Source organism: Solanum dulcamara, chromosome 7, assembly GCF_947179165.1.
Source record: "Solanum dulcamara chromosome 7, daSolDulc1.2, whole genome shotgun sequence".
In the NCBI taxonomy this organism is placed as follows: Eukaryota; Viridiplantae; Streptophyta; class Magnoliopsida; order Solanales; family Solanaceae; genus Solanum; species Solanum dulcamara.
The window spans coordinates 10,726,453-10,743,103 of NC_077243.1; the positions used below are offsets into that span (position 1 = coordinate 10,726,453).

Below are 16,651 nucleotides of genomic sequence, written 5' to 3' on the forward strand. Positions count from 1 at the left end.
CTCATGACAGATTCACAGTCACTCAATCCAGTTCACTATGAGTACAAATGCTATGACCTTATGACAAGTTGGCAACATAAGTACGACGGCAAGTACTATTGAGTGGAAGGAGCATATAAACACTTCGGCTATGTGAAGCATGTGATCATGTATATGGCACATAGAAAATGAAGACACATGTGTTGCCCAATCAATAAGTGCAAACAAGTTGAATGGGCTTGCAAAATATATGAGCAACATCTCAATGTATTTGCCACTTTGTTATCAAAAAATCCAAGGAATTCTTTTTCTTAGCATATTTTGATGAATGCAATCAAATAGAACACTCAGAGGCACAGATTTTAATTCAAAAATGTGATAAAAGATCTTCGGCATTCAGAAGAATTACTATCCCAGTGCGAAGAGAGGCAGGCCAACCAACTAAGAGAAGCAGTCTCACTTATGGGAAGTAGAAACAGAGCCAAGAGGTTTTCAAGGAATACACTCCAAGATAGAAGGATATCAGTTGACTTCCAAATAAACAAAAGCTGCGTAAGTTAATTGGAGAAAATGAGAACATATCTTCTTTTCGAAGGAGAGGAGGGAGAGAACCAAGAAAGAGGAATTAGAAGCCTCGGGAGAAAAAACATTAGCCAGATATTATCAACAAGAACACAAGAAAACAAACAGAGAAAGGAAGAGAAATCCCCAGTCAACTGCCTTAAAGATTACTGAGCATATAGTAGGTGGTGATTTAGACACTTCAAACTAGAAGAAGTGCAACAGTACAACACAGTTGGAATGGACATCCTATAAGACTGAAGTGGTTAAATAAAGGACAGATCACAGCGTCATCTTTTTGACTGTCATGAATGCCATGATTGCAAATGAAGCTGTGGACTCAAGAAACAAACAAAAGAAACCTGGTGTACTCTGTAAGCTGGATATAGAAAAGGCATATGATCATGTTAACTGGAAGTACTTAATAAAGATGCTGGAAATGATGGGTTTTGGGCAGAAGTGGCTGAATTGGGTAAAATTTTGTATCTCAAAAGTTAGCTTCTCAACCTTATCAATGGCAATCCTGCATGATTCTTTCAAACTCAGAGAGGACTCAGACAAGGTGACCCCTTGTCCCCCTTTCTGTTCCTGATCACTGGAGGGCTTAAACAACATGATAAAGACAGCTAACTTGAGAGGGTGGTTAAGGGGCTTTGATTTGGCAAGCGAAGGCACTGAGAGATTAGAAGTTACACACTTGCAATATGCAGATGACACCCTAATATTTTGTGATGCTGAGGAGGAACAACTAAAGTAGCTAAGGGCGATTCTAGTTCTGTTTGAAGGTGTATCTGGGCTACATATCAACTGGAGAAAGAGTGTGATGTATCCTATTAATGAGGTGAGCAACATGAGTTGGTTAGCTTCAATCCTGGGTGGTGAAATAGGAGCATTACCAACTACTTATTTGGGAATGCCCTTGGGAGCCAATTCTAAGTCCATAGAAATCTGGAACAGTGTGACTGAGAAGTGTGAGAAGAGACTAGCCAAGTGGAAGACTCAGTACTTATCCATGGGGGGTAGACTGACCCTTATCAACTCAGTACTTGATGCTTTACCAACCTATATGATGTCCCTTTTCCCTATTCCAGCAGGGGTCATTAAAAGGTTGGATAGCATCAGGAGGAATTTCTTGTGGCAGGGTAACAAGGAGAAGAAAAATTTTCACTTGGTAAAATGGAAGGAAGTGAGGACTGATAAGAGGAATGGAGGGATGGGGATAAAGAATCTACAACTTCAAAGCAAGGCCCTAAGCATGAAGTTGTTATGGAAGTACACAAACAATAATCAGATGCTATGGAGGAAGGTGATTGGAGCCAAATATGAGGAAGAGGACAACTTTACAACTAAAGAAGTGAACACTCCTTATGGGGTAAGGCTCTGGAGATCAATCAGGAGTCTGTGGAATGAAGTTAAAAGCAACTCAAAAATAAAAGTTATGGATGGAAGGAAGACCAAATTTTGGAAGGATAACTGGCATGAGAAAGGGAACATGGAAATACTTTTCCCAGACATTTACAACATGGTTTTGTTCCAACAAAGCACCATAGCAGAGCTATGGTCCCCACAGGGTTGGAATTTCAATTTCAGGAGACATCTGAATGACTGGGAGATCATGAGAGTGACTGAATTTTTCAACACAGTGGACACTTTCAATGGAGTGCAGACAGGTGAGGATGTTCTGTGGTGGACAGGAGATGACAGGGGAATTTTCAAAGTCAACAAAGCTTATAAGATGATGGATCAAACAAACCAGTAGGGTACAAAATGGCCCTGGAAACAAATATGGAAGAGTAGGATACCTCATTAAGTTTCATGCTTTGTCTGGTTAATGGCTAAGGAAGCAGTCCTTACAAAGGACAATGTCATGAAAAGGAGGATAACCTTGTGCTCCAGGTGTTTCCTATGTGGTGAAACAGCTGAGACAGTTGAGACATCTATTTTTACATTGCCAATACACCCAACAATTATGGAGAATATTTCTCAGCATTAAAGGCATTTCCTGGACCATGCCTAGGAAAGTGACTGAGGCCTTAATGAGCTGGGAGGAAGAAGGGGTCCATGCAAAGGACAGACATAGATGGAGAATTATACCTAGTGCTATATGGTGGGCTATCTGGAAAGAGAGGAATTCAAGATGTTTTGAGAACATAGAGAACAATGTGCAGAAAGTTTAACTTAACTGCATTTTTCTTTTAGTTTTTTGGCGTAATCAATCATACTCAAATGACACTATCTCGATTATTGATGTTCTAGATTCAATCTAATTATAGAGAAGTGAAATTAGGAGTACACTTGTATATAAGGTTTCAATACAACCCATGTATTGTCTTGTGATATAATACAAAGTTACCAAGTTCAAAAAAAAAATTAGATCCTACCTCAACCAAGGAATGCTGGAAAAAAGTTTAGGACCTTAACCACGAATATTATATAACATTTAAGTTCCAAACAGGATAGATAGTATAGTCAATCCAGCTATCAAGTGTCATACCAGATCCTATGTATTACAATGATTGGCAGCATTCACCTTACAGTATATTTTGAAGAGACCATAAGCCTGTCATGCTTCAGGTTCATTGAAACAGTCTAGGTTACATCATAGGTTCAGCTAAATAAATAGTTCATCAACTAAACATGATTTACATGGTTTTGAAACCGCACCTTTCAGCTACTACACATTGTAATAGAATATCAGAAATTACATCTTTATAAGTCTTATGATATTTGAGTCAGCTTGTGTAAAACGTAATACTTGAGTAGTTTCATTTTAGAAAATATATCTATTATCTTTGATTTCACGCATTTATACTGGGACAGAATATGTCAATAATCTATTTAGCAAATCATCACTAGAAAAGACGGGCACGAATTCCCAGGCGGGGAAACTATCTCACACAAAACAGCTTATCAAACAGCAAAATAGCTCCAGTTCAACCACTAATCAAATAGCAAAAGAAACAGAAAATAGAGACTGACTTACATGGTGGAATATGTAGCAGATGCATTCAGGAAGGAAACGGACATTTGCAGCTTCACCCCATATGCAGAAGTAGAGTGAAACAAGAAAAAGCTTTCTGTCCCTGTTAATGGCTTCTAATCTGTTGACATGATTGAAATGAGAATATATTGTAAATTACATAAGCACTATATATAACAAAGTAGCAGAACTGACTTATTCCACACAAGCCGAATTCGCAAGTATCTACACCACTTGATGTAATTATCCAAGACCTTCAGAAACACCTCTGTGATAACCTTCTCATCTATTGTCTGTCAGAGAAAAAGCACATAATTTGGAGTGTAAACCTTATCCCTGAAAATGAAGGTACAGATACGATTTGGTATATAAACTGTAATGCCACTTTCAACTGCATTGACCATTTGAGAGTATCAGCTTAAGGTTCCTATTAAGTCTTCAAGGGAAAAAAAAATGGATTGTATAGAAGATAGTGCAGCCAACCATCAGAAAGAACTTTGACTCATAAGTAGACCTATATCAGAATGTCTCCAAAACTATTTCAACCAACAAGCTCACAACAATTATTCAAATATTTAAAGAAGACAAAGCTATAAATGTAATCCTGAAGGGTGATGCTGATGCATATACAGCTGAAAAGAGAAACTAGTAGGGAGTTAACGACGATGGTTACTCATCTCAAGGCTGTGACACAGCAATTCTTCTAGATACATTTGAAACGGAAATATGCTCAAATGCATTAACTTGAAGTTCATATGACGATTCTACCATGTGACATCTCAGTCATCATATGAACAATGTTCCATATGCTTATTCAAACATAAATAGAAAAAGAGCCAGTTTGGACATGCAATATGAACCATGATTTGAAATCATGATATGAAATCAGACTGATATTAAGTTGAGGTGTTGTTTGGACATGCAATTTAGATTTCTTAAGTTGTATTTATTTTCATAAACTTGAAAAACCCACAAGTTGTGAAAACTATCAAATTTCCCAAATTCTTACACGATCTTACCAAATGAGCACACCATAATTCATAAACAAGATATCAGGATATCCTAATGCGCCGCATTGATAAATCGCATATCTCCATGTTCCTTCTATAAATAAATAAATGTTTGTAATTACAAACTTTCAAATACACATAATTTTATAAAGACCCACTAGTCAATAATAGTAGTAACTAGTTATATTTAAATATAATCCTTCCATATGGTACGAACAATCTATTTACGTCAAGCATGAGTTCGTTTTTTGACAAAACATGAAATGATGGGTTTTTTTTTACAGAACATAAACTTATGGGTCAAGTATTATATTTAAAATAAATTGAAATCATGACTTGGTATCCCAAATCATGCTTTTTGGAGAACATGATCCCAAATTGCATTTCCAACGCTAATTTGAAATCATGACTTCATATAGCATGTCCAAAAGCAAGCTAAGACAGCTTTAAAATTGTGGTTATAGCCTTATAGGGTTGAAAATATAATAGATATCCAAGGAATTATCAATATTAATAAGCAGGACATGATGAAAGAGGGAAAAAAAATTAAAAGTAATATATTGAAAATAACTCACTTCGCCTTCTTGCTTATCAGTCAACTAGGGGATATCTAGTCGAGAAAGAAAACTACTTCCTTGAACCACGAAGGTATTACATGACCAGTGGGGAGATATACCATTAAGTATTCTCATTTTAACAGTGTTAACAAATTCACCACCACACTAGCGAGCACATCTCCTAAACCTTTCCATGTAACTCTTATTTTGTATATAAAATTGTACACAGAGCTTTTACCCCTTCAATAAACTGAAGACTTATATTTTATGCAACGACATCAGTACACCAAACAGATAACCAGGTGCTCTAATAATCAATTAATAACTCACTGGATCTGCCTCAACAGGTATCCCAAGTTGTGACTGGGCATTTGCAACAATGAGGATGACATTCTCGCGCTGGTTCCTTACATTGTCTTTCTGCACATAAGAAAAACACAGATCAGCAAGAATAGTCACACAACTCAACAAAGTAGCAAGTCAGAACTAAAGTTATAGGACATGAAACCACTAGAGCTAATGGTTAGATTTACAAAATTGGCTTTGCCTATCCTATAGTTGATCATTTTCATTTGCAACTTGCATACAGAGGTATACAATACACAATCCTATGCAGTTTCAGTGAGATTGGTTTGGCAAGACTGTTGTGCCAAAGGAGCAACATCCCAACTCAAAACAACGAGGCCTCCATGGAATAGAAATCACCAACTTTTCCCCATAAGAACACTTTTTACAGCTAAAGAAGTTCTCGTGACGGTCAAAGCTATGCTAAAGCATTCCACCAGTGCAATATCTTGAAATTTAACTACTTACCAATATTATCTGACGAAGGAAATTTTGCAGCATTACAAGGAATTATGCAATAAGACAGTATTTGGTTTTGTTAGAGAACAAAGGTAATGGCTCATATTTATACATACCCTACAATGTATTTTGGAAGGCAGGATAACTTTTTTAATAGCCAACAAGAGAAGTTCACTAATCAAATAGCAAATACTAAATTTGGTAAAGTGAAGCTCACAAATTCTTTTTGAGTGTCTTACAAAATTAGAAATAAGGCATCTCAAAATGGTATTAAACACCAACCTGAAAGCCAAAGACATATTCTAAAAGATCAAACATATCCATATCCCGCTGTCCAGGAATCTCAAAATCAGCGGGAAGCTGAGGGAACTGCTCAGTGTACTTAACTGCTGACATGGCACCCAGAACCTGCATATGTTTCCCAGTACAATTACTTCTCTCTGACACAATACATGAATGAATATAACGGATCTGTAAAAATATTGAAGAATAGATGATTCCTCAAAGACAGCCAAGCATATAGACATATTATAGAATAGATGAACCTCCAACGGCAGCAAAGAAGTGTAGTCCCAAAATAAAAGGAAACCTAACACTCAATCCTCACGTTCAGAAACTAATTTAAATTAAGCAGAATACCAATTAAACAGGTGACAAGCATAACATGCAGTTTGTCCTTATCAGCTTCAGTAGTGTCAGGCACGCAAGCCCGCATTCTTCTAACGTTAAATAGGTATTAAGAAAGGAAGAAAGCACTGGTATTCACAAACCTGTTGTCGGGAAGTTTCACTGAAGAGAGACAGGAAATAAAATCAGGTCATACAACCAAAATAAATAATAAGGCCACACTTCAGAACAGGCACTAAACTTAGAGCTAAAAGATTAAGTGATAAAAGGGAATGGTTAGGAGATTGATAAATTTGATAAATAGACAAATAAGCAAATAAATATTTCAACATTCTCGACTGCCTGAATATATTTGCACGCAAGTATCTACGTAACACAACCCTATTCTGGTTTGACTAGCATAGAAACTAACAAAGTTCCAAATGGATATAGGAGTTACCTAGATATATGCTTCAAATTATAGTTGAAGTGAGTAAAAGTGGTTAATTGTTGAATAGATCGCACATCAAGTTATAAATATTTCGCATTTTGGCTAAGATGGAAGATATTGTTGTCTAAGGTATAGAGTCAAACAAATTGGAACGCAAGGAGTAAGAAGATGAAGTTGTTTATGTGGTACTAATGATTAAAGCAGAATGGGAAAATCTTACTGCAGAGTGGTAATAGAATAAAAGATAAAATCAACATTCTTACCTCTGGGAAGAAACCAATTGCATTGGTCAATGATGGTGCCTCTAGAGGAACAATATTGTATGGTGCAAGTTCCCCCGATAAAGTAGCATCAGATTTCTTGATCCTTTTCAACTGACCAAACCATGAAAGAAGTCATAAGTAGGGAACTAGTCACAGACAATACTCAGACAAAAATACAAAGAAGCGAAAAGAAATATTACCTCCTCCATTATAAGCCTTCCCACACCATCAGGAGCTGCATCTTTACTCAGAGACTCCATCACTTCAACCACAGCCCTCAAGGTAGCGAATACCTTTCTCATTTCTGAAAATCTAAGTCCCAACCTAGAAAGAATAAAAGAACAAAATAATCAGTGAAGCTTTTTCGTTTACAAAAAGATCAAGCAAGGATCAACAAAAAAATCTAAGTTCCGCCCTCAACTTCTGGGATAATAAAACAACTATTCAACAATAAAAATTCATTACTGTCGCAATTTTGATCATGATACAGATTATATGCTGAAAGTGAATATGCTAGCCAACTGGAAGAAAGCTGTCTCAAAGCACTGCAGCAAATAGAAGATGAACAGAAAAGATGCCTCAGCAGACCAAGCCACTTTTACTATGATTCCTAAACATTAACCAACCCACTCAAAGGACACCAAGGCAAACAATGACAAGTGTCTCAGTTTGAATGCTGCAGAACCACGTGAAACTACAGAATATCTTCGAGGCTATAAATGACAATTTAAGCTGACAAGATTTAATGACATATTTACTATTTTCTCTCAGGATATCTAGTAGTGCATATCATAAAGACTAAAAACAGATTCCTGATGGCTGATAGAAAATCCCTCATATGATGCGTAATGCTGCAATCAAATGTTTCAGTATCAGACATTTCAAGCCATAAATTTACATCATTATCATGAAAAGTTTGACAAGATTCTTACAACCCATTTTAATTTTAAAAAGAAGATTAATTCCATCTCTCAGGCAAGCACAATCTTGAGCAATTGAATCAGCAAACCTATCACTCCTTACTGCAAAATACACCAAAGACGAATACGAAGTACGCAAAGTAACACTCAGATATAGCAGTAACAGAAACATACTCTCCTAAATTTGCACTAACTGCTCCAGATTCACGCCATTTTTGCTCCTCTCTTTGAATATCGTCCACTTTGTGCTGCCTTTTGTATTGCTGATAAAATTCCCATAAGCGTTCCATGTCACGATTACGGTCTATCCGAGCCCCTTCCTTTTTGGCAAGTTTTTGCTGCACATATTGAACTCCAATCAAACTTCATCACACTCAAAGGATACAGGACATGCTAAAGGGTTAACTGATTACTGTTTCACATATAAGATTAGGTGGGAATTTTTTGGCTTTTTGTTGTAATATGCAGGATGTAAAAGGATGAAAATTCCATGATAAATTACATAGAATCTTAACAAGGATAGGGCTTCCACGGTAGGAAGCCTTCTTTTTTTTTCTTGCAAAAAATTATATAAATATAAAATGATAGATTTTTTTTACAAAATATAAACTTGTGGGTCAATTATTGTATTTCAAAAATGTGAAATCATGAAATGAAATTCCCAAATCAAGCTTTTTGGAGAACTGGGAATTTCATCTCATGATTTGAATCACGAGATGAAATCGCATGTCCAAACGCCTACGTAGTTAATTATCTAGTTTTTGTAATTGTTTAGTTTATTGTTGCTTTCAATTCTTAATTTGAAATACAAAAACAACTTCTCTTCTTTTTTTTTTGCAGAATCAATTGATGAAGAAAAGCAAATTGATAACAAAAACAACTTACAATTTGGGTAAAAGTTAGGTTAGACAATCAATCACATACGAGTACATCTTTCACATGACACCCAAGATTCCCTATGGGATTCGACCCCAACCTTGTTGGGCTCTATATTTGACACTAATCGATCTACACCATAGTTAGGGTGTAATTTGAGTATATCAACACCCATTCCTATATACAAATAAGAACTACATAGGTGCACCAAAAGAAGATAAGGGATCATAGACTACTACTCGATTGAGCAAAGCTCATCTCCAGCATTTCAAAAACTCTCCTATTTCTCTCTTTCCAAATGAACCACATTAAAGCAAAAGGAATAACATTTCAATTTTCATGCCTTGTGCCTTCGTCTCCTAGCTCCACTCTTTCAATTGAACATCAACCCTTCATCGGATCTTGGCATTACCCAACTGACGCCAAACCATGGAAACGTATCCTCCCATAACCCCATGGCTAATTTGCAATGTAACATAATATGATCGACGTCCTCACCAGCCTCCCTACATAAGAAACATCAGCTCATGTAGACAACCTTTGGCTTTTTAAGGTTTTCTATAATTAAAATAACCCGTATAGTAGCTAAACACGTGAAGAAGCCACCTTCTTTATTGACCGATGGTGAATCTTACTTGACCGATCTACTAAAAGGAGTGAATCTCAGTTGTGAAAATCAAATTTTCAGAGGTGATACTAGAATTGGTATTGGTATCTGGTTAGTAATCAATCTGAGAGTTTCCTCAATCTTGCTCTTTTGATAAAGTAAAGTAAGATTTTATTGATAATGGGAAACTCCCATAGACAAGAGGTATACTAGTTACTGATCAATCCAGGAGTTTCTTCAATCTCACCTTTACAATCAAGTAATATTTACAGGAGATATACCAAGACGTAGAGAATCTGCTACAGAAGGTTCATTTTTTATCATCCTTTTCTATATTTACTTTCGATATTTTGATCTATCCAAAAAAGAATTTGAAAATTATACACGGTTGATCATTTCATAGATTTTGTTGAATTGTAAAGTAAAATATAAACACAATCACTACCACATCGCCCAAATGATCAAATCAACATATATATGCCGTCACGAACCAGAAATCAACGTCATAATAACTTTCCTCAACTATGCGGCATTTTAGATAATTGCCTTAAATTAAGATGGTCCATAATTAGCATTTTCAACTTGAAAAATACCTTAATAACAGACATTAATCCGGTTTTAAATTGAAGAACACCTCGACCATCGCTGTTGGGATCCAAATTTTGTGCCATTGAATATGCCTGCTCACATACTTTAGCAAAAAAAACAATATCAGACAAAAGATCCCAGCTAGAACCAAAAGAAATTTTAAAATTAAGATAAGCATAAAATTATGGGCGAGTTATCTATATTTGGGCTCATTTTGACACCCTACACATGCACATTTATATATATACTAGTTTAGTGTGCACGCGTATTTATATATACTGATTTAGTGTGTGCGCGTATTTATATATACTAGTTTAGTGTGCTCGCATTGCACGTGTGCATTGCGTCAATTAAAAATTTTATACACTACAAAAAATATGTAAAATAGAAAATAGCATTAAATAGATGTAACTTCATTTAAATGGAAAAAACTATTAATCATATTTATTTAGGCCATTAAAGAAGAAGAAAGCATGTCTTACAAAAATCCTCACATATATAATGTGTGCATTGATAGAATAAAATTCTAAAATAAACTGTTGAAAAATAACATAAACTCGAACAACAAATACATTTAACTCCGCTTCCTCCTTCGCTTCTCATAAGAATATGATGATTAATTTTAACAATAACATATATAACCCGTAGCTAATTTAAACAATTAAAGTAGACACGACCAGCAATTAAGGGGTTTTCTAAATCCTCTCAGGCACACTTCCCTAAAACTCTCTCTCCTACATTCAAGGAGAGAGAGTAACCTCTTTCCGGTAGGCCGCCTGAGAACTACCAACCTCATCATTCCCTCAGCTATCTTCTTCTGTGATAGCTTTCTCCCTTCCTTCACTTCAGTTTCTTTCCACATACATGGGGAAAATAGGATTTATTTCAACGCCGGTTTCAAGTCATTCGATATTACCAAATGGACATCTGGCGAGGACGTCTGGTTTGATTGGGTAGAGCGAAGTAGAAACATGATGAGAAGAATAACTCTCAGCAAAAGAGTGATGGAGTGGGTTTGTTTTGTCCTGAAAGAAGCCTCAAACGACAACAAGAATCTTGTGAGGAGATGGAGAATGAAGGACCAAATGGCAGAGTATTTTAGTAGAAGGAAGTTTAATGCTTACGGAAGATTTATGAGTCTTTGTCTCTAAAGGTGCAGACAGAGCAGTAGTTGTTCTGCCAGAACTTCAATGCGGGTTGGAAAGACATTGCACTCAAGATAGGAAACTTCATTAACTACTCACCACCAAGAACATTAAAAGCTCCACACATAATGGATGATACTAACCACCCATTTGCCAAGGTCGGTCGTTAAGGGCAATAAATGGCAGTCATATACCACTGAAGTTCTAGAAAGCAAAAGGCAGGAGGTTTCCACTATTGCTACAATTGAGTATGACAGAGGTTTGCTTGGTAGTTGTATCACAGGAAACTTCGGCAATCTTGACTCTGAGATGCCAACCCTCTCCGAGGTTAGGAAATGGGCATCGTCAACTTGGAAGAAAGCTTTTGGGGTTAACATCTACAAGATGATAGGCAGTTCTTTCCTTTTTGAATTCCCCAATAGGAATATGGCTGAACAGACACTTCAATGAGGGTGGACCTAGAAGAAATCTAGGGTTTGTTTAGAATGGTTGAACCCTATAGTTGGGTGCATGCCGGCGGCACAAAAGAGCAAAACGACTAGGGCTACCCCTTCCCTTATGGTCGCATGAAATTTTCCAACAAATTGGAGACCTTCGTGGCGGCTAGAAATCGACGGAGTAAGAGACTGAATTGAAGAATCACCTGACATGGGCTCGAATCGAAGTAAAGGGGATGGTTGGAACGTTAAGTAACTATCTCGAAAGAGGGTCTAAATTTCTTTATCCCGATTTGGGTGGAAAGAAAACCTAGTTTTGAAAGAGCTCTGGTGGTGATTCTGGCGCCGGGAGACGGAGAACTCAATGGCACAATAAAGAATTTTGTCCAACGGCCCTTAAAGTTGACAGCTATTGACGGGAGGAGTCAGGGTCATGGGGGAGGGGGATATTTCAAATTTTAAACACCACGTGGGGTCACGTGAGGAGCATGGGATTTATTTGGGAGAAGCACAATATCCCTTGGGCCATTTTGACAACAATAATTGTGTTGGGCCTGATCCAACCCAATTTATTTACAACAATGTTGTGGAGGAACCCGCTAATGAAAGAAGGGGCATACTATTAGTAGAACTCACGTCGAGCAAACCCCTTTTGAATCAGTTCGATAATCTATTTGGTACTTTGCAGTTGGCGCTGAAACATGGCAAAGCTCCAGCTAGAGAAATCGACAGCAACATGCTAGTGGTATCTAGGGAAGAAGAAGGGGCATACTATTAGTAGAACTCACGTCGAGCAAACCCCTTTTGAATCAGTTCGATAATCTATTTGGTACTTTGCAGTTGGCGCTGAAACATGGCAAAGCTCCAGCTAGAGAAATCGACAGCAACATGCTAGTGGTATCTAGGGAAGAAGAAGGGAGTTCCAAAGTCGAGAGGAAAGGAGACACGAAAGGGGAAGGTCCAATCCAGGAACAACAGCAATTTTCAATTATTGATTTGTCAATCAACGGGGATCTCTGGGAAGTAGAAGAGTAACTCCACTACAAGCAGAAGAAAATGAAGTTGTTCTGGCAAAGGAGTCGGAAGCAACTGCCTGGGTTAAAAATAATTTGTTAAAACTCAGTAAGATGTTTCGGAATTGATTATAAAGGCCATGAGAAGGAAACTCTTAAACTACTTATGCAAATTGATGGGAGTAGGCAAGCAAGAAGAATAGAACCAACCACATATATCAAGAAAATCATAAGCAAAGTCTCGCTCGGGCTGAAAATTTTGATTACCTTTGATGTAAAATTCAAAAGTGGTGGAGGTAGATCAAAGGGGAAGGGGAAAACTCAGAATGACCAATGAAGCTAAAAATAGTTTCATGGAACGTGAGGGGGCTGAATGATCAGAGGAAGAAAAGAATCGTCAAGAGCCAACTTTAAGACTAGAAAGCAGACATAGTATGTTTGCAAGAAACAAGATTAAAAGGAAACTTTCAGGATCACATTAAATAGCTCGAGGGAGGAAGATGGACAAGGTTAGTTTGTCTGGAAGCCGGTGGTACCAGAGGAGGAATAATCATGATGTGGGATTGTAGGGTCTAGAAGGGAGAAGTGCTAGAGATGATAGGAGCCTATTCCCTAACCTGCAAATTTGAGGCAGTTCTGCAGGAATTTTCTTGTCATATCTCTAGAGTATACACACCTAATGGCAAGATAAAAAGAAGGTTAGTTTGGGATGAACTAGGGCAGTGAGAGGATTGATAGAAGGTCCTTGGGCAATTTGTTGAGATTTTAATGAAGGCTAGTTTTTGATCATATGCCTATTGCACTTCAATGTGGTAGTTGGGAGGTCCCAAATTCTTATTTCAAATTCCAGAATTGGTGGTTGACAAAAGAAGGTTATGCGGACAAAGTAAGTGACTGATGGAATTCTTTAGAGTTCTCGAGGAGACATGATTACATCTTAGCCTCTAAACATAAAGCCCTCAAAAGTCAAGATTGCTTAACCAAATGGCAGATCTGGACCCAAGGACCTTGACAAAAGAGGAAGTTGATAACAAAGTTGAGTTATATTTGGAGCTGGAAGAAGTCCTAAAAAATGAGGAGAGTGTATGGAGACAGAAATCAAGGGCACTATGGCTCAATGAGGGTGATAAAAACACCAAGTTTTTCCATCAATCAGCAAACGTCCATAAGAGATGCAACCATATTGACAAATTAGAGGTGCAAGGGGAGACTATTATGGAATCAGCAAGAATAAAAGAAGAGATAGTCAAATTCTATAGTGAGCTTTATTTAGAGGAGGTAGAATGGAGGCCTACTGGAAACATCAGCAACTGTCCTAGGATTACAAAAGCTGAAAAAGAAGTTTTGCAAGGAGAATTTGAAGAACAGAAAGTTTATAATTGTCTTAAGATGTGTGCAGCAGACAAAGCCCCAGGCCCAGACAGCTATACTAAGGGTTTTTACATCAACTGTTGGGAGGTTCTGAAGCATGATATCATGCAAGCTTTCCACAACTTCCATTCTAAGGAGATGTTTGAAAAAAGTTTCAATGCTACCTATATAGCCTTGATACCCAAGAAGAAAGGGGCAAAAGAGTTGAAAGATTTCGGACCAATTAGTCTAGTAGGGAGTTTCTACAGATTGGTCTCTAAAGTCTTGAAAGAAAGGTTGAAAAGGGTGGTGCACACATTGGTAGACTCACAACAAATGGCCTTTATAGGAGGCAGACAAACTATGGATGTTGTGTTGATAGCCAGTGAGACAATTGATTCAAGAATTTCTTAAAAGAAACCTGGCATTCTATGTAAACTTTACATAGAGAAATCCTATGATCATGTCGATTGGGAATTTATCTTGCAAGTCCTAAGGCAAATGGGTTTTGGTGCTAAATGGGTCAACTGGGTGAAGTTTTGTATCTCAACAGTGAAGTTCTCCATTCTTGTTAATGGTGGCCCTGAAGGCTTCTTCAATGCACAGAGAGGGATCAGACAAGGGGACCCCATGTCTCCGTTCTTGTTCATTTTAGCCATGGAAGGTCTTAACAACATGGTAAAGGTGGCCAATACTAATGGATGGATCAAAGGTTTTGAAGTGGACAGAATCAATAACCAAAGAATGGAAATCACTCATCTTCAGTATGCTAATGACACTTTAATATTTTGTGGGGCAGAAGAGGAATAGTTGAAGTACTTGAGAGTGATACTAACTCTGTTTGAGGCCATCTCAGGCCTGCACATCAACTGGAGGAAGAGCCACATTTATCCCATCAATCAGATTCCTGAATTTCCCGAGAATCTCCCCATTACATTTTTTTCTGTTCATGCGTGCTCTATAATTGAATGGAAGTGAAAAATTCAATTGAATTTGAAAACCATCATACTAACAATTGAAACCAAAAAATCAGTCACACTACTAACTGCAACATTTGTAACATCGAAAACATAACTACACCAAGTAGAAAAAAACATATTAGGAAAAACTCCAGTTCAGAAGGAATCTGTTTTACCATATGGCTGAAATCGAATAAACTGGCTTACTTAACACTCCCTCTATTCCATTTATATGACATTCTTCTCTTTTTAATCCGTTCCAAATAGAACGACACATTTTTATAATTGAAAATTGTTTAACTTACACTTCTCACTTTACCCCATAACGATAAGCTAGCTATAAAAATGTCATGTTATGTTTACGAGTACCAAGCTATATGGCGAATTAGTCTATCTTTCTTAAACTCCGTTCTACTCTAAAATCAACTAGAGCAAAAGTGAGAAGAGGGATTAAAAAAACCTGAAAATGACAGCAAGTATGAAAGTAAAACCTGGGATGAGGTTGAGCATTGATGAGGCAAACGAAGCATATGTATAATTAATCCCAGTATACCCAGTTAGCTGAGCTGAGCTACTCTAAAATCAACTAGAGCTGATATGGAGTTGCCCCACTAGCACTCATGTGGATCATGTGAAAGGAAAGCAATAGGAGAGCATTCAAGGAAGCAGAAAACGACTACATATTTTTCAGGAATAGCAACTTTCTAGTTTCTTTTTTTAAGCACCAATGAAGTTCAGGTGTATAAAAAAATTGTGTTTCTTTCATGGGGAAACATATTATTTTGTAGAATACCGAATACTCTTAATGAAAAATAGGAACTTTCACATTCACAATACAAATAAGTAACTACAACAAATCAATAGAAGAGAAACAAACAATGTAAAGCGCAATATAATAAAAAAAAAACGCTAAAATTGCACGTATAACTTACAAATTCTGGCGACATTGGGATCTTCATCCTGTATCTCATCAGCCGCTTGAAGAATCGCATTAATGTTGGTAGTTCGCTGAAGCGAATCGGGAACGGAACCTGCGATGCCACTAGGTGTCCTCCCGTGTCCGGGACCGGTCTGCCGGAGCTGCTCCCTCCGTAACGTAGCTCGCACCAGCCTCTCCCAATTCTCGTAAACCCTCGCCATCCTCAAAAAAAGAAAAAGAAAAAAGTATAAACAAAACCCTAGGGCTCTACAAATCAATCAACTTATCTATGTAGAACCCTAAAGTAAGTTCAAATTCAATTCAAACGTCTCAGATCTAATTGGAAATGAAATGAATCGGTGAATACGTCAAGTTTTGGTTTTTCATTTTCTTTCTCACTTTTTTCTTCTAACGCGTGGTGGGAATTTGCTTTAAACTTTCAGCCTTCACCATGGAGATTAAGGAAGTAATTACCTGTGTTTTAGACCATTTTAATTATCTGTTTCACTCGTTTTGACTCGTCAAAGAAAAAAATGTGAGGTCTGTCAGAATTGGGTGGTCTGCGTTTTTTTTTTTCTATTAGAAAGATGAAGAGAAGTGTTGGGTCTAGATGTTTTAAGTGGAGT

At 37.2% G+C, this 16,651-nt stretch overlaps 1 protein-coding gene across 2 annotated transcripts in view; it reads right to left on the reverse strand.

Moving 5' to 3' along the window:
• The window catches only part of LOC129895538 (callose synthase 10), a 70,925-nt gene extending 54,335 nt beyond the window's left edge, over positions 1-16,590 (reverse strand). The window contains exons 1-10 of one of the 2 annotated variants that reach the window (XM_055971260.1): positions 16,500-16,590; positions 16,039-16,247; positions 10,208-10,305; positions 8,306-8,469; positions 7,412-7,535; positions 7,212-7,322; positions 6,174-6,299; positions 5,418-5,507; positions 3,716-3,813; positions 3,524-3,641 (exon numbers count right to left, since the gene is read on the reverse strand). In XM_055971260.1, coding sequence (XP_055827235.1) covers positions 3,524-3,641; positions 3,716-3,813; positions 5,418-5,507; positions 6,174-6,299; positions 7,212-7,322; positions 7,412-7,535; positions 8,306-8,469; positions 10,208-10,305; positions 16,039-16,246 — 1,137 coding nt within the window. In that variant the 5' untranslated portion in view covers position 16,247; positions 16,500-16,590. Of the gene's footprint in view, positions 1-3,523; positions 3,642-3,715; positions 3,814-5,417; positions 5,508-6,173; positions 6,300-7,211; positions 7,323-7,411; positions 7,536-8,305; positions 8,470-10,207; positions 10,306-16,038; positions 16,248-16,424; positions 16,444-16,499 lie in introns of those variants that run through there. The other variant, XM_055971261.1, reaches the window with a different exon arrangement.
• Positions 16,591-16,651: the final 61 nt, after the last annotated feature.